The 25,584-nt window shown below is 34.0% G+C and overlaps 3 protein-coding genes across 7 annotated transcripts; 1 reads left to right on the top strand and 2 right to left on the bottom strand.

Moving 5' to 3' along the window:
- Positions 1–849: 849 nt before the first annotated feature.
- Positions 850–11,791, bottom strand: LOC110642170 (GATA transcription factor 28). Of its 4 annotated transcripts, XM_021794123.2 has the most exons (8): positions 11,574–11,787; positions 10,885–11,147; positions 10,372–10,455; positions 10,157–10,290; positions 3,789–3,908; positions 2,415–2,520; positions 2,244–2,315; positions 850–1,293 (listed from the first exon to the last, which is right to left on the bottom strand). In XM_021794123.2, the coding sequence occupies exons 2-8, from the start codon at positions 11,140–11,142 to the stop codon at positions 1,195–1,197; spliced, it is 873 nt and encodes a 290-aa protein (XP_021649815.2). In that variant the 5' UTR covers positions 11,143–11,147; positions 11,574–11,787; the 3' UTR covers positions 850–1,194. The 4 variants fall into 4 exon arrangements, with proteins under 4 accessions (XP_021649815.2, XP_021649812.2, XP_021649813.2 ...); XM_021794120.2 differs by having other exon boundaries at positions 10,372–10,458; positions 10,885–11,791; XM_021794121.2 differs by having other exon boundaries at positions 10,885–11,788.
- A 430-nt stretch (positions 11,792–12,221) lies between these two features.
- On the top strand, positions 12,222–15,016 carry LOC110642172 (costars family protein). Its single transcript, XM_021794126.2, has 2 exons — positions 12,222–12,383; positions 14,602–15,016. Exons 1-2 carry the CDS (start codon positions 12,225–12,227, stop codon positions 14,809–14,811), a joined length of 369 nt encoding a protein of 122 aa, XP_021649818.2. The 5' UTR covers positions 12,222–12,224; the 3' UTR covers positions 14,812–15,016.
- On the bottom strand, positions 13,204–24,778 carry LOC110642169 (KH domain-containing protein HEN4). 2 transcript variants are annotated; one of them, XM_058151286.1, is made up of 7 exons: positions 23,903–24,744; positions 22,248–22,691; positions 21,860–22,135; positions 20,645–21,136; positions 20,457–20,539; positions 19,792–19,903; positions 13,204–14,398 (listed from the first exon to the last, which is right to left on the bottom strand). In XM_058151286.1, exons 1-7 carry the CDS (start codon positions 24,536–24,538, stop codon positions 14,312–14,314), a joined length of 2,130 nt encoding a protein of 709 aa, XP_058007269.1. In that variant the 5' UTR covers positions 24,539–24,744; the 3' UTR covers positions 13,204–14,311. The 2 variants fall into 2 exon arrangements, with proteins under 2 accessions (XP_058007269.1, XP_021649811.2); XM_021794119.2 differs by lacking the exon at positions 13,204–14,398 and adding an exon at positions 18,174–18,474 and having other exon boundaries at positions 23,903–24,778.
- Between the last annotated feature and the right edge of the window lie 806 nt (positions 24,779–25,584).

The raw sequence follows: 25,584 nt of genomic DNA, 5'->3' as shown, positions 1-25,584 counted from the left end.
TTTTATTTGGATTTTTATGATTTTTATATTAATTTTCATTTATATTATAAGTTTAAAGAATCAAATCATGTAAATAACAATATTTGTGTACTTCTTTAGAGCAATTTTCATCATCAAGTACATTCACATAACACATTTTCCCATTAAAATCTCATTCTTAATGGTGAAGTTAGTCTCTTTTTCACTAAAATCAAATCCATAGGAGAGAGAGAGAGAGAAAGAGAGGAGAAATTACCAATGATTTGTTTAGGCTAGTCATTTTCTCCGAAGTTGATTGTTATTTACAAAGCCGATTGTAATCATTATATTAACTTCTCTCTTGGGTTTTTATAATGACATTTGCAGGGTGTTTAATTTTAATATTTACTTTTAAATTTGAGTTAAAATATATATTTTTTTAAATTTATATCAATTTCAAAATAAAATAATTGTTTAATAAAACTATTTAAAAGCTATATTAACTTAATTTAATAAAATGACAATATATATATATATATATATATATATATATATATATATATATATATATATAATTAAGTGATATTAAAATGAAGACAACATTAATAGATAATAGATAATATAATTTTTTTACTTGATAAAAAATATTTTTAAAATATCTTATTTTAAATATTTTTTTTTCAACTTATAAATCATTTCAGAAAATGCATGAAATTAGAGTAAATTATAAAGTTTATGTGAGAAGTTAAAAGTAATAGAATGAATTATATTTTTTTTAAAAAAAGTAAGTTAAAGAATGAATTATATTTTAAAAAAAAAAAAGTAAGTTAAAGATGCATATAAAGTAGAGATAATTCCCATCAAACAACTTCTGCAAGCAAGAGGAAAGAATACCAAAGAACCTTGCTGCCTTTTTTCAGCTTGAATAATTGAAGAGAAACAAAAGATTACATGACATTTCAAGATTGCTCTTCTAACTTGAAGCTTATGTGCACAAATGCTTCAGAAGAGTTTACATGCATATGTGACAAGAGGCACCTATTTATATGCACAGTTGGTTGAAGCAAAGCAGAAAAATGTTATTACACAGGTTGTAAATCTGTTTTCTGATGTCTGGATGGCACTTGCTGCAGGGGAAACAACTATCGACTTACACGTTCAAGAGAAGTTAATCGTGAGGCATATGCTTTTCTCACATCAAACAGCACCTGCTGCAATGGATGCAGCTATATTGATTCATGTTTCAGCAGTCAAAGTTGAATTATCGCCGTTAAAAGATGAGACTATATCTGCTGCCACGGTTACAGCATCCATGCCATTAGCTTTACCTTCACTCTGTTAGGGGGAAGAATTCAATTATACAGCCATACATGAGTGATATTAAGTGTGTGTAGCAAACTATGCTAAAAAGAATAGGAAAAGGGAAATAAAAAAGGAAAAAAAAAATGGGAGAACTAAATTCAATTAAAATGGTATGTATGTTCCCTGTTCAACCAAATTCATGGAACCATGGCTAGTCCATCATGGTCAAAACCAATCCTGCTTTATAACCTCAATTTTGTCAAAAATGATCACCACAAGTTGAAAAGATGAAACCAAAACTAATTCTGACACGGATAGCTTTAAAATTGGGATAAAGCTGTGGCATGGGGCCTTGAATGTTGTTGGGTGAGGGTGAAGAGGAATCATGGATGACAACAAACATTACCAGGATGGTGATTAGGATTTAGTTTGATTTAGGCTCCAAACAATTTGCCCTGCAGCTGTTATGTAGCTCTGGTTGAATGTTTCTAGGATAGTTGGATTCACAATCATATAAAGGAAACTCACGATGTGGTTTTAATATTGACATTTATATTTAACGAGAATTGAATGATACAATGAAGAAAGTGAAATGAAGTGATGAAGAGGAAAAGATCACGGAGGTGGAAAGAGTTTGACAGGAAATCTGTTTGAGTCGGGTGGGTTGCTCAGTGAATAAGTAAGTGATATATCCAATATGGTTGTCAGGTTTAGAGCAAGTGTGTTGCTCAACTGCAAATGTGCACCAGTCACACTAGAGTCTTGCAACTTCCCAAACAGCGATTAATGACAGTGTTATATATAAATAAAACTTGTAAGCCTGAATCTCTATTCATTACATCTGTGAAACATGAAGGGAGCATGATACAACTCAATAATAATAATAATAATAATAAAATTTGTACCCCAAATTTTTGGGATAAAGGCTTAGTTGAGTTGAGTTGAGTTAATAATAAAATTTGTATTTTTGAAAAGGCGTGTACCTGTTCAATTGACTTTGCAGGAGGACCTTGTATAGCCATTCTTGAAATCTTGGAAAGGTCTCTCAAGATTCCCTGCAACATTCAATCCTTCATAATGAGATCACTTGAATAAGTTACACCCAGTTATTTCATTAGAACTGAAGTTACTAGCAAATTCATAATTCCACCAACCTTGCTAGCCCACTTAAGCCCACATGCATTACAAAGGGTTCTTGGACCAGCTGGCCCACGACGCATCAGTGGAGTGGACTTTGAACTGGTTCCACAATGATTACATCTGCACAAACCACCAGAAGTAGTCTTATAAGGAAGGATTTTCACCATTTCTGTTGAAGGATGTGAATATTTCCACATGTCGATGCCACAGCTCATAAGCATGCTACTGTCAGAGTAGACCTCACTGCGCTGATGCCCTCCCTCTTTCCCTATTTACCCTTGTTCTTATTGTCCTCAAAACCCAAGAGACAGAAGAGTGGAGACAAGAGTTCGTGAAAGAAACCAATCTGTGTTGATCTCTACTGAACACTAAACAACAGCAACTAGCAAACTAAGGAGCCCAAATCTCTCCAGAATTTTTACTTTTGCAGCTAAGACTAAAATTCTTCTGATTTCATATTGATTTTTCTTATCCACAATTTCAGGTTGCTTATTGCAGGCCAATAGATTATTTATTTTGTAAAATAAAAACAGGCAATACATGAGGATTTTTTGTTTAAAGGTTCAAACAAGGTAGCAATGGGGTGAAAGAGAAGGATAGTAGGGCAAGTAACTCAAACAATGGCTAAAAAAAAAAAGACGATATTTGAGAGCAATTTTGTCCACTCGGTATAACAATATTTATGAGGCTGTGCAATTTGACATGTACACTGCAGATAGCCCCACTCTCTGTTGAAATGACAAAATTGGTAATTGCGCAATACAACCTTGCACTTAAAATTTCAACTAGGGGTTGTGTATTTTCAATTCCAATTTGGGGTTTGAATAGGAACTGGAACCAAAACAAACCAAACTTTTGGTACGGTTCCAGTTTAGTTCTTGGCACTTTGATTCTGGTTCTAAGTTGGGTTTCAATTCTTGAAACAACTTATGTAATTACTGTCATGAAAATCTTGCCTAAATTATCATTTAGCGCGCGCGCACACACTATATCTTTTCGTTATTACACACACACACACACACACACTAACAATATCACTTTTTGTTATTACACACACACACACACTACATCTTTTCATTATTACACACACACACACACACACACACAAACACAAACACATTCACACACACACACACACACATATTGATCGCTTGTAAATATGCTTATAAATATATATCCACACACACACACACACACACAGTTTGATATGTTCTGATTAGTTTGGTATGGTTCTTTAGTTCATTTTGAGACCATCAAGAACCATGCACACCCCTAATTTCAACTATGATATAGCAGCTGTTCAAAAGGAGCACAAACTACTATCATATCACCTTTATGAGACAGCAAAAGATAGAAATTGGAATTTGAAGAAACACTTCAACACTCACGAAGTTTCTAGCATGTCATCTTGTCCAGAACTCTGTGTGGCAGTCCAGCCAGAAGAAGCTGAGCCTGCTTCATCAGAACTAGCCATGGATGAAGCAAATTGTCCCTTCTTCCGCTGCATCCTGAACATATTTGCACAGGACATATTATAATATAGATAAATTGACAAGCAGTTGGGAAAAGTGCATTAGATTAGCAAATGAAGGAATAGGAATTAAGAAAAAATATGGCAGCTTTGATTGGTATCTTCAAGCCAATAACTGTGATTGATAACTGGTAAACCAATCAACAGTTACACACATACTAGATATAAATTGTCTTTATGTTTTTTTTTTATTATTTAAAGAGCACAAGCCTTTGAAAAGTTATATGAGAAACTTGGAACTAAAGAAGGAGAGAAAGATATTTATAGATTAGCAAGGAGGAGAGAAAGGAAATGTCAAGATCTCAATCAAGTTAGGTGCATTAAGGATAAAGAAGGAAAAATGTTGGTGAAAGATGAAGACATTAAAGAAAGATGGAGAAATTATTTTAATGATCCCTTTAATAATAGTCAAAATGGTAATAGCGTGAATATAGATTATAGAACAATAGAAAAGAATGTGAATTATACTAGAAGGATTAGATCTTTAGAAGTAAAGGAAGCACTTAAAGAGAATGAAAGTAGGTAAAGCATGTGGACCCGATGAAATACCAATTGAAGTGTGGAAGTATTTGGGAGATATGGGAGTGGAATGGTCAACTAAATTATTTAATAATATTCTAAGCTCAAAGAAAATGCCTGATGAATGGAGGAAGAGTATTTTAGTACCTATTTTTAAAAATAAGGGAGACATACAGAGTTGCTCAAACTATAGGGGAATTAAACTCATGAGCCATACTATGAAGTTGTGGTAGAGAGTTGTGGAGCATCGACTATGTCATGATACTTCTATCTATCTTAATCAATTTGGTTTCATGCCCGGTCGTTCTATTATGGAAGCGATCTTTCTCATTAGAAGCTTGATGGAGAAATATAGAGATGTGAAGAAAGATCTACACATGGTTTTTATTGATTTGGAGAAGGCTTACGATAGTGTTCCAAGAGAGGTCTTATGGAATGTGTTAGAACAAAAGAGGGTATCTATTAGGTACATATAAGTATTGAAAGATATGTATGAAGGAGCAACTACTATTGTGCGCACAGTGGGAGGGGATACAAGAGATTTTCCGATCTCAATTGGATTACACCAAGGATCAGCCATAAGCCCTTACCTTTTTACATTAGTTTTAGATGAACTGACGAAACATATACAAGAGAGTATTCCTTGATGCATAATGTTTGCGGATGATATTGTTCTGATAGATGAGACACGAGAAGGAGTCAATGAAAAGCTAGAACTTTGGAAAAGTACTTTAGAATCAAAGGGTTTTAAGTTAAGTAGAACGAAGACAGAATACATGCATTGCAGGTTCAGTGAAGGCCAAACTAGTGATAGGGAAGGAGTTAGTTTGAATGGAGTGATACTGCCCCAAAGTAATCACTTTAAATATCTAAGCTCAGTCCTTCAAGTAGATGGGGGATGTGAGGAGGATGTTAGTCATAGGATTAAAGTCGGATGGTTGAAGTGGAGACGTGCCACGGGAGTTTTATGTGATCGTAAGATTCCCAATAAATTGAAAGGAAAATTTTACCGTCTGACCATACGATGACCGGCTATGTTATACGGTAGTGAGTGTTGGGCACTGAAAGAGTCGTATGCATCTAAGATAAGAGTTGCAGATATGAGAATGTTAAGGTGGATGAGTGGCCATACTAGACTAGATAAAGTCCGTAATGAGAGTATTAGAGAAAAAGTAGGAGTTGTGTCAATTGAAGATAAGTTGAGAGAAGGGAGATTGAGGTGGTTTGGTCATGTGAAGCGTAGACATACGGAGGCTCTAGTTAGACAAGTAAAGCACATTAAGTTAGAGGATAGAAAGAAAAAAAGGGGTAGACCTAAATTGACTTGGAGGATAGTAGTACAACATGACCTAGAAGCATTACACATTTCTGAGGATTTAACCCAAAATCGTTCAGAGTGGAGAAAGCGAATCTATATAGCCGACCCCAAATTTTTGGGATAAAGGCTTAGTTGAGTTGAGTTGAGTTGAGTATTATTTATAAAAAAAGAGTTAGAAATTTCTCTCCATTAGTAAAAAACTGTCTGTCTATCTAAATAATTAATTAAAAAAAAAATCATATGAAGATGCATCAGCTCCAAAATTTTTATGAAAAAGAAAGGTTAAGGGGAATTATAACTCACCTAAAAACAGCTTGGGCATAAATCTTTACCTTCTGATAAATAAAAGCAGCAAAAAAACAGAGCTAACATTCTTACAAAAGTGCCAAACACAAGCAACTCCTTAAAAGCTTAAAAAACTCAAAATTAACATGGCTGAGACCCTTGATTCATGGCATAATTAACCAATCTGATTATATTTGTAGCATTTCTATTTTCAGAAACTTAAGGGAAAAAATGGGGGAAAAGTACTATATCATCCAAACACACACCATTTGCTATTTCTGTATTCAAAACACTATGACAATTTGTGCTTGTAATATATGCAATTGTTAAAGAAAAAAGCAACAAGGATTAAGAAGGCAGTTAATTTTACAACAGCTACTAGAGAGAATTTGATAGGAAGCTGCCAAGTCAAAGTGCAGCCTAGGAGAGGCATATAGTTGTATACAAGCGAGAAAAAAAACTATAACATTTAGCCCTCTGATACACACACACACACACATGTATAGTTGGATTCTGTGAAGCAAAAGTGATACTATTGCTCTTAAAAAGGAAATTAATCATTAAACCATGCCATGCAAACTTCTTTTCTGAAATCATCAAATGAGGCTTCCCAAAAGATGCACCTCACTGATCTCAAATTATAAATACTTAAGAAAAGGATGATATAAGCACTAGAATTCTAATAACCTATGAAAATAGATTATGAACTTACATCCTAAATTTTGCTTGTAGTAGAAGAAAGGACGAGAGAAAAGAAAACTCAACTCAACTTAACTAAGCCTTTATCCCAAAAATTTGGGATCGGCTATATGAATTCTTTTTCTCTACTCTAAATGACTTTGGGTTAAATCCTCGAAAATGTGTAATACTTCTAGGTCATGTTATATTACTATCATCCAAGTCAATTTAGCTCTATCCTTCTTTTCTTTCTATCCTCTAACCTAATATGCTCAACTTGTCTAACTGGAGCCTCCGTATGTCTACATTTAACATGACCAAACTAATTCAATCTCCCCTCTCTCAACTTATCCTCAATTGGCACCACTCCTACATATTTTCTAATACTCTCATTACGGACTTTATCTAGTCTAGTATGGCCACTCATCCACCTTAACATTCTCATATCTGCAACTCTTATCTTAAACGCATACAACTCCTTCAGTACCCAACACTCACTACCATGTAACATGACTGGTCGTATGGCTGTACAGTAAAATTTCCCTTTCAACTTATTAGGAATCTTGCGATCATATAAAACTCCCGTGGCACGTCTCCAATTCAACCATTCGGCTTTAATCCTATGACTAACTGTAGACCCTTATTTTGTGATTCATTATGAGTATATGCATTGGGGTTGTGGAAAACCCGATGATGAAAATTTATATGAATGAAAGATATAATTAGAGGCATGAAGCTGAATTATTAATTCCGTGGCATAATCTTGAAAAAAAATATATGTTTTTTTTGAGAAATTAATTTAATTAAATTTAAATAAAATTTTATTTTATTTAAATTTAATATGGGTAGTTCTTAAATGGACTTAATTAAGTTTAATTAGGCCTTGTGGGCTTAAGAAAGTCTAATTAGTAATTTTAAATAGGATCCATTTAATTTATTTTCTGAAAATTAACATAAGAAAATATTTTTTTCTCTATTCCTCTCCCATACAAACTCTCTCTCCCCCTTGGCCCTACTCTCTTCCTCACTCCCTATTAGTGATGCCCCCTTTCCCTCTCTTCCTATTGATTGGAACACCTCACCCATATCCCAGTCTTACCCAAATTCCTCAATCCCAGTTGTTTAAGTTATCTGAACCTTATCACCCTAGGAATCCAAACCCTATCACACCTCTCTCCCAAAATCCTATAAATACCCTACTGGGGAAGAAAATGGGGAGGAAAAAAAAAAGGAAAAAAGATTCCGAAAATTTAGAGCTATTTAGAGATATTTTAGAACTATAGGAGATTTAGAGAGATATTCAAAACTCTTTTGATTCTTTTCTTTTTCTTCAAGAAGATTTTCTTGCAAGATTTTTCTTGAAAGTTGATTTTTGTCATTTTCTTTTCAATATCTATGCCCTATAATATTTAATTCTATGCTCCTGGTTTTCTAATTTATCTTGCATGTTCATGTAGATTATGTAATCTTATTTAATTTGAGGGGATACACAACTCTGCATATATTCAGTTTTCTCTCTTCCATGTTTTTATTATTTTTTATTTTCTGAATCTGTAAAAATTTTAGAAAATTTATATTCATATTCTACATGAAATTTTATTAATTTTAGGATCAAGAATCACTGAAAAAACTTTTGTATTTTGTAAGTTATGGCTGTTTGAATTTAGAGTTTCTGCAAAACCTAATTTGCAGAATATTCGATTTGTGAAGCCCATATCTCATTTGTTTGTTAATATTTTTGTGTGAATCTAACATCTAAAATTAAGTTCAAAATCTTGTGAATATTTTCCAATTGGTTTTGCATTCATATCTGTTGTGGTTAATGAGTTATGAATTTTACAAAAAAGTAGTACGATTCTGTCACTTAGAAAAATTACGATTTATGTAAACCATTCGGCTAGGGTTTTGTTTGGTTTATAAATTTTATGATCTTGTATGATGTATTGGCTATCTTCTATAATTTTTTCATGATTCTTAGGCATGTCTAATTATTTTTCATAAATCAAATTTCTTACTACTGTCAATCTGCCAAAATCTGAAAATTGAATGTTTATGCAAGTTCTTGTGTGTTCTTGGGTTCTAATTGATATTTGATCTATTTTTCTGTATTCTTTTAATTTAAGAGGTGTTGTGAAGTGTTTGAATAATGTTAGAAGACTTAGACCATTAGTTATTTGTAATTGATTAAGAATTTTAACCACTTTAGGAGACTAGAGTTAGAATCCAATGTGAATTGTTATTAGTATTTTTTTTATTTTCTTTATGTTTTATTACAAACAAAATTGGTAAGTAGCCCTAAGGTAAGTACCAAAGAGGACATTTGCGTGGAGCTTACATGGAGCTAAACAGGAGCAAGTTAGGGATATCATTGCCATACTAAAAGAGAATGCCATTTTTTAAGGGTAGCTTGCCCCAATGGCAACTGCAATTACTAACAAGTAATCCTAAATTCCCAGAATAACCATTGGCTAAAATTGTAGTAATAATAGGATCTTTATTTGGTAAATTAAAATTAACTTTGTTTTTAATTTAACTGAATTTTACTGTTTTACATATAATTAATTTAAATAAATATTTTGTAAATTAAAATTAATCTTATTTGTAAATTAAACTAACCTTGACATGTAAAATAAATTTAATTTAATACTTGGTAATTATAAAATAAATTTGCATGTTAGAAATCTTTATTAGGTTGTGATTGTTTGGACCTTATATGATATTAGAATAAATTACACATGTACATAATTAATTTAGTTTAATTATCCTTAGGGTAACTTAATGAAAAATTAATTAATTAGGTTAAATAGAAACTTAGGGTTATTTGAAATTGAATTTGTTTATAAATTAAATTCTCAATAATAAATTAATTTTAGTCAGCTGGTAAATATCATTTAAATAATTAGCAGTCCTATAGATAGGAATTACGTGTGCATGAAAATTATTTGTAAACAACAACTCTTTTGTGAATTACTTATATGTGTAGGATTAGAATTGCATTTTTAAGATAAAGTTTAATAAAGGAATAATAAACAAGACTTCTAGAAACATTAGTAGAGGACTGACACTAGAATTAACGAGGTTAGACCAGGCGTAAGGGGCGCCTAACACTTTTCCCTTACGCACTCACTATCCCGAACCTAGATATTGGGCTACGGTAATAAAGTTGTGAAAGCTCTGCAAGGAGTAAGTTGCCATCCATGACCCTCAGAAGAAATACTCAGAAGAAATACTGAATATATCCTGATTATTACCCGGGTGGCTACTCCTGTCTATCTATGCCTTCGTGGCATAAATTCTTAGTACCGTGGCAGTGTTATGGGAAAATGATACTTAACAGTGGTTTGATTCTATTAGGATTGTATGAAGTTCATGGCCTCTCACATCATGCAAAAGGAAATGCAAACAGGAATGAATTTTTATAATACCTAAGTGCAACTTCTTTCCGGACACTGTAACGGATTTTCTTATCAAAACAACGTTCCTTTCTCTTCTCCCTGAACCGATGTAAAGAAGCTGCTCTCTGAGGCTGAATTGACCTTCCAGGCAAGTCACTTGGAACCTAGCAGACATGAATCATAGCAAGTGCATGTAAGAAGATATCATTGTAAGAAAATTTTGCATGACTAGAATGATCACATACCCTCAGGTTAAGAGGGACTGTCCCTGCAGTAGGGATGCCAGAAGGGATTTCACAACCACCTAAAAGTAACAGCACTGCCTGCACCTGCTAAAACCATACACGAACATGAATTTTTACAACAAATAGAAGGTTCTTGCAGGAATGAAATGCTAAATTGCATAAAAACTTATTTGAAACCAGGAAAAAAAAAAATCCTTTTCAGTTGAAACAGTTAGCCGAAAATGAAACAAAACGGTAAAAAACCAAACTGTCCGTAGTTATGCATGAAGCTGAGGAAACATGAATATTTTGAATAACCAACCAAAATTCATATAGTTAACAGAAGCAAGCCATCGAGTTCTCAAATTTTGGTCACAAAAAATTGCTGAAATATCAAATATGATAAAATGAAGAAGAAAACCTACTTCACACAGCAGAATTCATAAAATTAACCAAAACCCAGAAGCAAAATCCAGCACTCTTCAGCCACATCAACAGCATAAGAAATCACAATTCAACCAACACTACACTTACCTTATCTGGGGCAATAGCATCAAACACGTAAACCTCCCCCTGGAAAGACAGAGTGAGCTGGTCAGCATTGCCGCCATTTGCAACCACCAAAGGATAATCTGGTCCACCAGTATCACGAATGCCACTAGGGAGAACACCATCTACACCACCATCGGTTTCATTGCCGTTTTCATAATGGATGTTAGGGTTTTCTACGGACTCCTCCCCACCTCCAACTATATCTTCATCTTCTTCTTCCAAATGGGTCTGTATGTTCATCGTTTCTGCAGTGTACAATGGTGGTTCTATTTTGAATTGGGCATTTTTCATTACATTTACAGGTTTATTGACATAGTACCACAAAATCCCAATAAAAAAAAACAAGTGCTAAAACTGCCCTAAAAAACCCAAAACAAAGAAATTAAAATCTCATCACAGAAAAAAGAAAGAACAAACCTTTAAAATGCCCCAGTGTTCAAAAGCTCAAATTTTTTTTCAACTCAGAAAACAGAAAACAAAAATCCCAGAAAATAAAAGATAAATAGAAAACGCAAACCTTAAAAAAAAAATCACCCAATAGAAAAATCAAACAGAAGATTATCAATTACTATTAAACTTATAATAAATGTCAAATAGAAGATAAATATTTAATTTAAAACATGGAAGAGATTAATGGAGACAGAGAGAGAAAAAGAGAGAGAGAGAGAGACCTAAATTTGGAAAGAGAAAGGGGGGTTTCGATGATTGCGTCTAAAGAGGCTTAAGCTGAACGAAGCAGAGGTAAAAAAGGAGGATGAAGAGATGTGGAAGATAGGCCCTGAAAATGGATATTATTACAGTTTGCACCACTGTTTTAGCAGGCCAGCGGCGGCCAGCCCACTGCGACATCAATGGAGAAGGGTGGCCTATTTTCAGGCGACAGGTTGGAAAGTTACAAAATTACCATTAGGACCTTCCTTCTTTGAGGTCGCATTGGACTTTTTAAGAAACGTGGCAAAATGTGATTGGGCATACACCAAATTTTCCTAATATTAATAATAACATCTAGACGACAATGTAATAAATATTTTAAAGGAAGAGGAGCATAAAATTTTTTTTTATAAGAAATTCAATTTTTTTAAATATTAATTTAAAAATTATTTATATTTAAAATTAATACAATATAAATTTATGAATTAATAAAATCATATATATATATATATATATATATATATATATATATATATATATATATATCTTAAGTTTATAATATATTCAATCTGGACAAAAATTTACCATATGATGTAATCCGTCTATGAAGGTGGACCCACAGCAAAACACAAGAACGTTGGATTAACATGGATAGTGTCACATATAAAACCATGGGACAAGGCTGCAGAAGCCAGAAAAGAAATCACAGGCGCATAGATTTTTTTTTCAGAAGGGAAGAAAGAGAAACCATGAACGTAGAAGAAGAGGTAGAGAGACTCAAAGAAGAGATCCAGAGACTTGGCAAGATCCAACCTGATGGATCCTATAAGGTAAATTTCTCATTTCCATAATTAAAATATGTTTTTTTATTGATGTGATGTATATGCGAGTCGAATTGCATGGCATTTTGAGCATATGGTATCTGGGTTGATCTCATCTGGGTCTTGAATTATTGGCAAATCTATCACAAGTGGATCATGATTTTGACACATTTATGAAAGTGGGATCTAGATCTAGATTTTTTTTCCTTCTTCCTTTTGGATTCTTTGGTCCATTTTTATGTTTGGAAGTTGCAGAGTTACTTGATAATGATCAATGCTGATTTGGGCAAGCATGGACATTTTTGGTGCTCTTGGGATTTTTATCTCACAAATGCAAGGATTTGTACTATGGTTCAAAACCATAGTAGCAAATTTCCCAATTTACCATATGGGTGTTGTCCCATTTGTCTATTTTTTTCTGCTTATATTTTGGGTAACGTCGACTCAAATGGCTTTGCTGGATTAGGAATTTGATTTGGGTCAGGAGGAATTGTGATAAATTGATTGTTGATTTTGAATATGAGGAAGGGGCAAAACGGAAAACCAGCACAGTTCTCTCGTGGGGTTCTCTGGCCTTAATGGGACTCGTTAATTTTGTTAAGGGTCTTATCATCCTTCCATCTTCATCCTGGCCACACCCACAACTCGCTAAGAATAATTGGCCGTTCCGTGGCAGCGAAGCTATCAAAGAGAGCTTCATGATCTGTGCATAATCCATCAATGAAAACTATAATTGATGACTGTATTCCTGCTTTCACAGAATGCACCTGAAAAGCAATTCCAGATTAGTTCACTTTTAGACGGACACAATTGAGCAATTCTTCTCAGGTGGAATCCCAAGTAGAAATTAGGTCGTAATTCGTATTATGTAAGAGTTTGGGGTTTAAACCCCTAATTTAAGAAATTTTGATAGGAGTTACAGTCCTCTATTTGAATAAAAATAACTGTATAAGGGACCAAGGGTTGAATACAAAAGTAAATTATTTACAAGATAGAATCAACCAAATTTACATCATTATTAGTATCAATGGAAAACTGTCCATTGTAACAATTACTTTGGTTAAATTCCAGACACACATCTCTTCCTCAGTATTTAGCCTGCAACTGCTTGACAGCTTCTTCAACTGAAAAAAAAAAAAAGCCAGTTTCTATTGCTTTTACTCCACCCACATTCTAGTAGATTGATATCTGTTTCAGAATTTGCTTTTCCAAGGTTTTTCTCCCCCATTTCAAAATTGTAGATTGTCAAAATCCTTTCCCTGTAGGTCATTGGCAAAACAGTATCTTTGGATGGTGCAAGCATCATCCTATGATTCTCTCTAGTTCCCTTGCACAGTCTCTCCAACAATGATCCTATATTAGAATTTCAAGTTGAAGCAATCTAAATTCTCTCTGCTTTACCTGACCATCATTATCTCCTACGAAAGATCAAGTAGAAAAGATGACAACCTACCCATCTTAGGTTTTCTTCACAATTGGTGCAATCACAAATCAACCTTCTTAAAGGTAATTGCAAACAAGGACATCAATCTCAAAGCATCCCTCTTTTGCTGATACAAGCGAGTCAGGAAAGCAGTCTTTTATGGTAGAGAAACCACTCTAGTCATCATGACAAAAGATGAAGAGAATCACCACTACCAACACATGAAAACACATTTGTTCCACTCATCTCTGCCAAAGTCATCCAAGCCATATTTATCCCAATAAGCCAGTATCCATCTTCCATATAATTGCTCACTACCATAATCTTTCAAGAATCTAAAAAAATGGTGCAAAACCAGAAAAACAATTTGTATTTTGTGATTTTGCACCTTCATTTGGATTCATGAATGCTTCCTCAATCAGCACCTACTTTTGGATATCCCTCCCTTGTACCATAATTTTAATGGGTGTTGAATTGAAAACTTGGAGAACTTTTAAGTTTATACATTCAAGTTCTAACCAATACATGGTAACTGGAATCTGGTACTAGGAAGTGAAAGAGTCTGAAAATCTGCATGAGCACAGTTCACTTTGAACAAATCCTGCAAATCAGAGAGTACATGTTTTGATCCTATAACAGTCAAAGGAAGACTAGAGAATATGTAATTGCATGTGATGACATTTATCATGTCCAAGTCTTCTTTCAGCCATTTCTTATTGACTGAAAATTGACATTGGTATTTTCTATTCAAAGACCTGCTATACAGTCATCATTTGTCACCGAGTTTTGTTTTCTGTTTTTTAGGTCACTTTTGGCGTGCTATTCAATGACGATAGATGTGCGAATATATTTGAAGCACTAGTTGGAACACTAAGAGCAGCAAAGAAGCGTAAAGCAGTGACATATGATGGTGAGCTATTACTACAGGGTGTGCATGACAATGTGGAAATCATACTGAAGCCATCACCTCAGCCAGCATCGCGTACATCAGCTGACTCAGTTGTGAAGAATTAATGGAATGCAGAATTTCCCTAGCAGAACTTGTTTCTGCGGTTAAATGCAGTTAATGATAAGATATAATGAATGTTGTTTGTGGCAAGAAAGTGTCCTACTTTTGTATCTTGGTTTGTATCTTGGTTTACCTCTGTTCAGTTTCCGCATGAAAAACACTAGAGATCTTGGTGAATGGAATTTATATATGTACTAGCTTTTCTTTTTCTTTTTCTTTTTCTTTTATCATTTTCACCACCACCACTATAATTATTTTTATGGATAGTTGAAAACTAATTTCAATTAGTACTACCCAACCCATTTTGAATCGACCCATACCCACCCAAACTCATCCATTTGCTACCACGATATGGCATTCTGAAATACCTCAAATGGAAAAATATTGCAAGAAATGGTGGAGAAGACTCTTCTTTCTCATCTCTGACTCCCTTCTCAGCAAATTCAACAAAAACAGGAATAGTATAAAGAACACTCTCTCAAGAGCTAAAAACTAAAAATACTATTAGTGAGTTCTTGTGAATCTTCTTTCTCAATTTGTTTTTTCTGCATTGAAATTTACCCAAAATAAAACTCTTTATCATACATTCTTCCTAACCCACTTTTCTTGAGAATCCTCACTATCAATCCACACAAACACCACTCTAGCTCACTTCTAAACAAAAGTGCAAAAGGGAAACATAAAAGTAAAATGCAAGAAAGGGTGAGAGTAAAGCAGATTCAATATAATGAAAGGGTGAGAGTAAAGCAGATTCAATATAATGAAAGCGAAAGTTCCACAATGTTTAAGGAATAGCTTCTTCCGAGAGGAAGGCATCACTGAAAAGGGACATTATTTATGAAATAATATTGGAGATCCAATAACAATAATATTTTTTAATATTTCGTTTTGTATAATTTGAATTTATGTTGAAATCACATCTCCACTTTTAAGCATGATTATTAATATTTTTTTATCACATTTTATTTAGTTACTTTCAAATTATTATTAAGCTTGCAATAGGATTCTTGAGAACTAGACATACATTTCCAAGACAAACCTAACATTCTGTAAAATAGTTAATTATCCTCCTTTTCCTTCTATTCTTGTACGAGGAAAGTTTCCACACAAAGGTTATGTAAAATTCATAATTGATCATTGGCAAAACATTTTCAAGATGCTTCTTTAGGATAAAGGTGATGCCATGTTCATTCATCATTAAGTTTTAGAAGCCTTATTAAAATTTGAGATAGTAACGAGTCAAATATTTATGAGTACCTGGTCCAATCGAACGTTATTAAGACAAGTTTTGAGTAATATAATTGAATTTGGGACATGTTCGGATTTGAAGAATTTTGTTCATTAGATACCCATTATTCGAGCTTGTTTATATAAATAAATAATTAAATATAAAATATACCTTTTTATAATAATATTTGTAAATTTATAAAATATATATTTTATAAAATTATTAAAATGTAGATTATTAATAAAAATATATAAAATTAAACAATTTTAGATACTTTTCGGATAATAATAATTGGATTTGAGATTGATTCAGTAATTTATGATAAATTTTAATTAGATTTGGAATAGATTAGAATGAAAAAAAAATATTAAACAGGTTCAGGTTATAAAAATATTATACAAATTTGGGTTTGGGTAACATATTTTTCACAAGTTTCCTGCCCATTGCCATCCATTATTAAAATGTAGTTTGACATTTCCCATGCTGGGTTTTCTAATTCTTAGGTGGCTAACTTGAAGCAGACAAATTATATGGCAATTCAACTAATTTCCCTCTTCTAATCTTGCAGTTGTTTCAAGTAGTAGGAAATTCTTAACCATCCTTAGTGAGCTCCCAAACTCCCAAATTTTTTTTTTTTACATGTATATTTTCATAATTTTTTTTCCTAGAAATATATAATTGGCGCACCCTAGAGTTTGAAAATCTCCCTAGTTCCTGCAACCCTGAAAGATTTTAAAATTTTCATTATTATTTTAATTTATAATCCCTTGTCCTGTGAAAAATTTTATGTACTTCCAATATTACCATTACATCTAGTTCCCTGAAATCTGAAAATTTTCATTTTGGCCTTTAAATGTGAAAAATTTTTCATTAATACTATTATACTTCATCCCTCCAAAGTTCAATAATAAAGTTCTGCATCCTCCCTTGTTCACTGATATGCACACAAGCATCTCTAAGAGGAACTAGGAAAATGTGTGTTTGGGAGACTCTGCTGAGGTGATTTACCTTGTCTGCGTACTTAGCTTCTGTGTAATCCCCAATCCTGTGAAGATTTCTTCTTGTGAAACAATTTTATATAATATGACTACAGTTTTTGTTTTCTATTTCGCCTGGGCACATTCGGCTTGCAATTTAAGATGTGGAACCCATTTGAAGCATTGGTTAAAACACTAAGTGCAGTAAGCAAGCTACTGCTCCAAGTGTCCCTGATAAGGAAATCATTCTCGAGCCATCACCAGCTAGAATCAGGAAAAAGAAACTATTTGATTGTAAAGAATTCTAATTAATGCTGTTTTGCTTCCACCAGATCATGCTGATATCCACGGTGTTATATCATATCATTGTGTGACTTAGAAGGGTTAATTGCTAAAATCCCGTCAAGGTTTCATGGTAAAAACACTTGCATCCTTGCGGACTTCAGAACTTGTTCAACCAGAGTTGAAATTCAAGAGCTCAATTGTAATAAAAATTTCAATTTCTGGGACTAAATGGAGTCCACTTTTTTTAGTTTCATTCATGGTCATTGAATTTGTTACTAAATTTCAAGATTGTTGCTAAATTTCAATTGCATTAAGCAAAATATTCAAATTTGAATTGAAAATTTTGTTTCAATCACCACAAATTTACAATGCATATTTTAAAATCTGGAGAATGCACTGTTTTTGTCGTGAAATGTCACAGAGTTCATAATTATCCACTCAAGAAACCATACTGGTACCTGGTCAATTGCATGTACATATAGACAAATGTACATTTTTTTTTTCACCAATGGTTTGGTTTCTGTACTTTTACGGGGAAAACTTATTTTGCCGAAACAAATTGGAAATGGAGTTGCTATATTGAATCAATTGATTATACTACTGTATAGGAAAGTGGTGTATTGATGTTCTTGACAGGCTCTGTAGGGTTGTAGTATTTGTTCATTTGGGTCCACAAGTCAATGCTTCACCTTCCATTTCATGTGTAAATCTATTTGAATTCAATGTTTGCCTAATGAAATGTGCAGAAAGATTATGAACAAATCCACATTCTTTAGCAAACCAGGAAAATTATGGTTGGCCAGAAATAAGGGCAGGATAGAGTAAATGGTTATGAAAAGTTCCATCAAGTACCAGAAACCAGAAACTATGAAACAAATTGATGAATAATCAGGGCTAAATTGCTTATGTTGGAAAGGACATGGTTCAGATTAATAACTATTGTACACAATTTGGTCAAAAGAAAACCCACAGTAACAGAGCGCTAAATGGAAATTTTCTTGTTTATGAAACTAACAAATCATAATCAAGCATGTTTTGTATCATGATTGTCCAGTGAGGATAAATGCTTGAAGGAGACTTTGAGCTGCTTGGGTTTCATCAGGTGTCCCAGATATAACAACAATCCTGTCACTTGTTCCTAGACAAGGTTCATGCACTATAACCTTGGCACCTGAGATCTGATTAAGGAACACCAGATGATGAGCTGACGTTGGCTTTAAAAATATATACTGTGTAAAATGGCTTAAGGGTGAAACAGTCTTTGAACAATTAGACTTAATTATTATTAAAAGAAGATTCAGGAATAAATTAAATATAAAAATTGCATATATTGTCATCAGGAGGACAGGACTTATTTCAATGCTCAAATACCATCCATAAGAGGCTTAGAAGTTTCAGAATGATTTCATGTTTCTTGATGCAAGTAAAATCCCAAACATTAAGATAGAAGTTCCTAAGTTGTGGTTCCTTTTGTTTTCCCCATTGACAATTTACAATTAGAATTGCAAGTCTTTCATTTAAATTTCTATTTTTACTTCATACATTTCAAAGTATACATGTAGAACAATGTGATTAACGGTTCACTGGGCCTGTTTCGAAGGATTTTCAATTGGTTTCCAGGAATGAGGTTTGTTTGGTAGACAGATAGCTGAAATTGCAGTTGTTCTAGAGTTGTAGTGGACTATAAAGTTAATCGGTTCTAATGGTTTTGGATTTAGGAAGGCTATCAGTTTGATTGTATAATTGTTTTATCGTTTCGCTTCACAATTTTGGCTACAGATAATGGAATAATAAGTTTTATTATCTTGAGAGTAAATATGATTCATGTTTTCATCTTTTCATTGACCAACAAATTTGAATTTACTTTACTTAAAATATGGAAATCTTTATATACCAAAATTTATAAGGTGTGTAAATGATTTTCCTCCAAGTTCTTATGTTGATCACGTCTTTGCTTCTGATTTAAATGGTAACACATTACGGCTATCCATGCTATCAAAAAAAATTCTCAAAGATTTCTTTTCATAATTCAGAGTGTATTCATAGAAGATAGTGCAAAAAAACCAAATTAGCCAGAATTGCATAATTTTAAAATATGAGAAGAAACTTTTTCTCTTTTTTGGTTGGTGTGTGTGTCTATGTAAAATGTAACTTACAACCAAATAACAAAGATAAATGATTAGCATTTAAAGCAGAAAAAAGGGAGGAATTCTGATAAAGGAATCTTGGGCTTGATCCCGGATAAAAAAGAGGGAAGGGGAGAGGAGTTGGGGGGGAGCTAAGGGATGTCAATTGTCAAGAAAACACATTAATTATTTGTGAAATTGTTAGTATCAGATAAAGCAAAAGTAAGCAAGCAAAGAAGAGTTGGATACTACCAGCAGAATTATCAGAAGCTATTGGATGTCAAGTATAAAGATGAATTCATATTGATTAACTAATGCAATTAAAATAGAAGCAAAACTATAAGACAAAATCAGACAGCAAGTAGGTACCTGTCTTAAACGAGCCAGATTGCTACCATTCTCCCCATATACAGAGCCAATAACATTTTCAGGAACTACAATCTCTACAGTTGTATTTGTCACAAAAGCAGACTTGCTTCCACTGCATAAGTACATAGCCAGACAAGAGAGAACAATCAACATCTTATAAAATTCAAGCGACCAGCCATTTCAGATGACACTAGGAAAGAATATTTTAAGTACACTCAAAATGCTAGAAAATGACTTTCATCTAGTTTTTACTGTGAAATTTGAGATAGTCTAAAATTTTAGGAACTAAGATTTCTTGCTCTCCTTTTGTGGCACTTCTTAAATTCAACAATGTTTAACATCAATGGACAGTACTATTGCCTATTTGTACCATAGAACCAAAAAAAAAAAAAAGGACTTTAATATGTTCACCAATCCCATCTATGCTTGTTTAAGTTTCCAATAGATCATACAAAAACTTGAGAACTATAAAGCAGCTTCTTATAAAACCTAAAAAGAAAGAGCCTCACAAAATTATGATCAAATGAAAAACAATAGCAAATATTGTAAATTTTGATGGTTTTGATACTATCTGATAATAATTTTACAATTAACAAAGTTCTAGTGTCGATCCCCACTAATATCAGAGCCCATTCACATATTCTTAACCTGTGCATGTCACTAACCTGCCAAGTTCTAAGCCACCTTTAAAAGAAGCCAATCCTCTACTAGCATCTGTTATGGCCCTTGGATTTACTCCAGCTATTGTCTGCAATCAACCGCAACCATAAGAAACGGATAAGCAGTAGAGGCTCTTTTATTTATTTATTTATTTATTTATTTTGAGAGAGAGAGATTCTCGGTTTCTTGTTACCTGTGATGCCCATAGCCTTGGTGAAGGAGGGCGATCTAAACCGTGGGAAAGTCCATGATGATCCATACTTGAAAGGGTAGCGTGTCGATTTAGAGTATGAGTCACACCAGCGGATGAATGCAAATTAACAGGGGCGGGACCCCTCGGTGGCTCCTTCAACACATCCCTTAATGGATCCCTCAATGTATCCCTTAATGGATCCCTCAATGTATCTCTTAATGGATTCCTCAACAGATCTCTCAATGGATCCTTTAACGGCTCCCTCAACACATCCCTCAATGGATCCCTCAATACATCTGGCAATGGATCCCTCAATACATCCCTCATTGTATCTCTCAATGGCTCCCTCAGCCTTCCATAGGGACTTGTCTCAGTTATTACAGAAGTGCTCCTCGTTCCAGGAATAGTCAATGAACTGGAGAAAAGGTTATCTCGAAGTCTGCCAGTTACATGGTATATTGCATCCTTCACATTCTTAAACTCTCCTGAAATCTATTAAACATACAAGTCAAGAAATCAATAGGGGAAAAAAACAAAAGAAACAAACCACAAGAAGCAATAATGAATATCCTACCATCATAGGCCATGTTATGTGATACACCTTACCAAAAAAAGACTTATCAAACTTTTATAATATGCTCAAGGATTTATCCATGCAATGATCCCAATACCAACTGATCTGCGACATCATATTAATGATCACATTTTAGTCACTCAAAAAGGTATAAATATCATAGAAACCATGTCCTACAATCTCTGTTGGGAAAAATGGGTGTCCAGGACAATAGTTGAGGTCCATCCATGTACGGCAATTGTAATGGGCTCACATCCACCACAAAAAATGGAAAGAGGGAGGAGATGGAGAACTCAATTATGATGGTTCCAAGCAGTTTTGTCCTGAGACTAGATAGTTTTCAAAATTCCTTCACGATCTCCAATTATTGTGAATGTGAACATGAGCGCACTCCCCCCCAACCAAAAATAAATAAGACAGCCAAAAAAAAAGTAGTTCACCGTCTTAATTAAATATATGGCCAAAATCACACGAACAACCTCGCGACCTCAAATGACAACTGTACTTGTTAATGAAACAGTAAATGCATTTCACAAATCACAAAAAATAATCAGTAATAAATACTAGTTTCAAGTTCAGATCAATTTACTTATTCATTCACCACGTGTAACAAAAAATAAATCACTGAGACGATATCATACCTGCACCACTTGATCATTCTCTGACACACACTTAGGGACCTGATCTCCTCCTAAAACTCTTATGCCAGTACCAGTTGTCTTACGCATTTCAGATATTATAATGCCTCCTTTTCCCAACAAACAGCCAACATGGTTTGATGGCACTACAAGCCTTGCAGTAACAGGACACCCCTTACTATAGCTTAAATCTAGGCCCTTCTCAATACCAGCCTCCACATACCTTGAGAAAACAAGAACAACAGTCTTTTGTGCTGCTGAGTGATGAGACTCTGGATTCTGCAAGAGAAGATACCAATGCAACAGCAATATATATATAAATACCCCATACACCATAACCTAAGCAAAAATAACATTTGAAAAAGAAAAAAAGATAAACAGCACGCCCCACCTCTGGTGCAGTAACAGTGATCAGCCGTTCATCACACTCAGCTACAGTTGATCCAATAGTAATAGAGGCACCTGTTTCATTCTGGATAGCCTTGATAATGGTGCCTCCCTTTCCAATAACACCCCCAACCCTATCATTGGAACAAAGAATTCTAAAAACCACTTCCTGTTGCAATGGTTTTGCATTCAGTGTGGGCACTCGGTCAGATTCCAATGACAAAGAAGGAATCCTTGAAGCGTAAATTGTGGTGCTACTCGGCATGTTAGGTAGAACCAATTTACGCTGTGAAAGAAAATCTACATGTACTTCAGGCACAGGTTCTTCAGGAATTGCCTCAGCAGGTTTGCTGCCGGTCATCCTTGTTTTATCAACTGGTTGACAATCTTGAAGACAGCGAGAAACTGCTACAAGTGCTTTCTTTACAGCCAAAACATCTCCCTCAATCTGAAAATATCAACACATTTCACAAGCACAAGGATATATAAATAAAACAGTTCACACGGAAATATAACTAAAATTGTTTTCCCAGTGAAAAATAAATACATTATCATGAAGCTTGAACAAAGAAAGAGAGTGTTAGCCAAAATCAGTGGCTGTTAATCTACCCTCCACATGTATACCTTTTTCAGTAATTGCCATTAATGCCCAAAATAAAAAACCAAAGAATTAATTTTCCATCTACTAATGTCACTCGAGATGCAAAATTTAGGAAAATGATTTTGAACACTTAAGACACTTGCAAGAAAACCACTTAAAACACACTTTGAGCAAATATGATGGGAATAATTATTTCCATCTCCCATTGGACAAGAAACAAATATCATATAAAGATCTACTCCAGTATATAACCAACCGACTAGTGAAGAAAATTAACAGCCAAGAGATTGATAAACCATTGCAACAACCATATTTTGAAGATGTAAACCAGTCTTTTAGTTCCTTTCCCATAATTGGAATACAGAACCCCATCAGAAAATTCAATTTAAGAAAACTCACCATGTTTCCCTTAGATTAACTTGCAAGCCCTACTATTATACATTAAGCATTTTTTGCCAAACAAAGTGTAATGTAAACAGCATCACTTTGCAGTGCACAATGCAATATTTAATTTTTGCAACTTACACTGGGGAAAAATCGTAACAATTCAGCAAAACATTCAAAAATACCTGCTCTGATCGCAATACTGAATTTAAACAATCCCTGGAATCCAAAAACTAAAAACCACAAATACAATTCTGATAAACTGAAATATTTAGCACATGACATATAAATTACAACAGGTGGAAATCAATAGTAACATATGCAATTATGTTCCAAAAGAAAGGTTCAAATCCCAATTGCACCCTTTCACTAGCGATAGCTAAGGTTCAAACACCAATTCAATAACCAAAACCCAATTTATTTATGGACATACACAAAAATGCAGTCATTAAGCATGCAAAATTCCTAGCTTTTAATGCTTAACATTATTCTACAGAACCAATCACCTAATTCAACAATTCCAAGTTAGTAGTTCACATTGCACAGAACATAATCTGAATTTAAACACCAAACTTACTAGGATTGACCAAACTTACTAGGATTGTGAAAGCAACTTATTTAATGAAACCAAAAAACTAATTCAACAACCCCAATAAATTCAACATTTTCCTTACCTCGACCATCTCCTCCGTTGACCCAGCACACACAGGCAACTTATCGATCAAAACCCTAATTTTAACCCCACAATCTTTCCTTATCTTCTCAACAACCTTCCCTCCTTTCCCAATAACTGACCCCACCTGTTTAGCCTCCGCCAACAATCTACACGAAACCACCCCACCCGCCACACTCATCCCATCACTCTCCGCCGCCACCTCCAAAATCCTCTCAAAAACCCTAACCAAAGCCTCCTGCGCCTTGGACACATCAAGCTCCTCCTGCCCACCAACATCACCCTTAACAATCCCACTGTTATCATTAAAAACTGACACTTTAGAAACAATCGCATTCTGGGCAATAATCGTAATAACCCGATCAGGCGATTCAGCAGGAGCATCCTCAACACGTATCTTAGCGCCCGTGAGCTGCTGAAGCTGCTTGATTACATTGCCAGACTTCCCAATAACACCGCCGATGCGGGAGGCGTGGCAGAGGAGGCGAAAGGAGGCGTGACCTGGAGGGACTGGAAGGGGAGGAGGAGGGGGTTTAGACCTCTTACTGGAGGGTCCATTGACACAGGTAGGGTCGGGCATAGTAGTAGTGTACTGTATAGGTCGTTTCGCCGGAGGATAAAGGAAGGTACTGCCCATAATCTCTGGCGAAGAAATTCAGAGGAAATTTGTGGATTTGTAGATATATATAATTGAGACGCGTGTGAAGGTGTGTTTCTTTGTCTTCTCTGCGTGGAAGGGGAGTGGGGTTACGCAGCTGAAGAGACAGACGGAGAAGAGGACGGGGAAGATTCTGGAGCCTTCTGTGCTAAAGTGCGCCGGGGTGCCTTGGTGCTGATGTGGGTTTGCTATTTGTGCACGGCACGAGAGAAATACGCCGCCATAGAGAGAGTAGCGTAGTAGAGGTGGACACGAGATCACTCAAATCTGAATTAACCCAAACCAGAATCAGTCAATCGGTCCGATCCGATTTTGAGTTAAAAAATTTTTTTTTTTCTAAAACAGACCTTTTACCATTAAATTTAATCAAAATAAAAAGAAAATATTAAACTGAATTTTACAAAATTGAAATAGAAACCAAAAGACTCTTGAATTTGATTCCAATTTCAACCTAGAACCAAGTAGTGGTCGGTCCCAGGGTGAGGTATTCTTATTTTGTCTTGAGGTGGACCTATGTTGGGGGTATAATTTTTTTATTATTAAAATTTAAATAATATTATTAATAAATAATTATATATATATTAAATACAATTATTATTTATTATTTATTGCAGAAGTTATTTAATGTTTTTTATTATTTATAAATATAAAATACATTCACATATAATTTGACAAAAAAAAATATTGTTATGATTTTATAAATGAATAATTAAACATAAATTTTTTGATAAAAAAAAAATCTGTATCAATCCCATATTTATTATAATTATAGTGTGGTTTTTGTTATTAAGTGAATAAATAAAATAAGATAAAAATTTAAAATTAGATAATAATTATTTTTTAAAAATTAATTATTTAATAAAAATATAATACATGCCATACATTAAATAAAAAAACGTGGAGAGAGAGACAGACTGCAATTACAATACTATGTTGAGTTCATTTAATAATTTCCCAAAATAGAAATGGGCATACACATTTAAGGGTGTTTTAACTGTAATAATGATATGATTGGTTCATTCAAT

Source organism: Hevea brasiliensis, chromosome 8 (genome assembly GCF_030052815.1).
Source record: "Hevea brasiliensis isolate MT/VB/25A 57/8 chromosome 8, ASM3005281v1, whole genome shotgun sequence".
In the NCBI taxonomy this organism is placed as follows: domain Eukaryota; kingdom Viridiplantae; phylum Streptophyta; class Magnoliopsida; order Malpighiales; family Euphorbiaceae; genus Hevea; species Hevea brasiliensis.
This window is presented reverse-complemented; position numbering and strand designations above follow the sequence as displayed.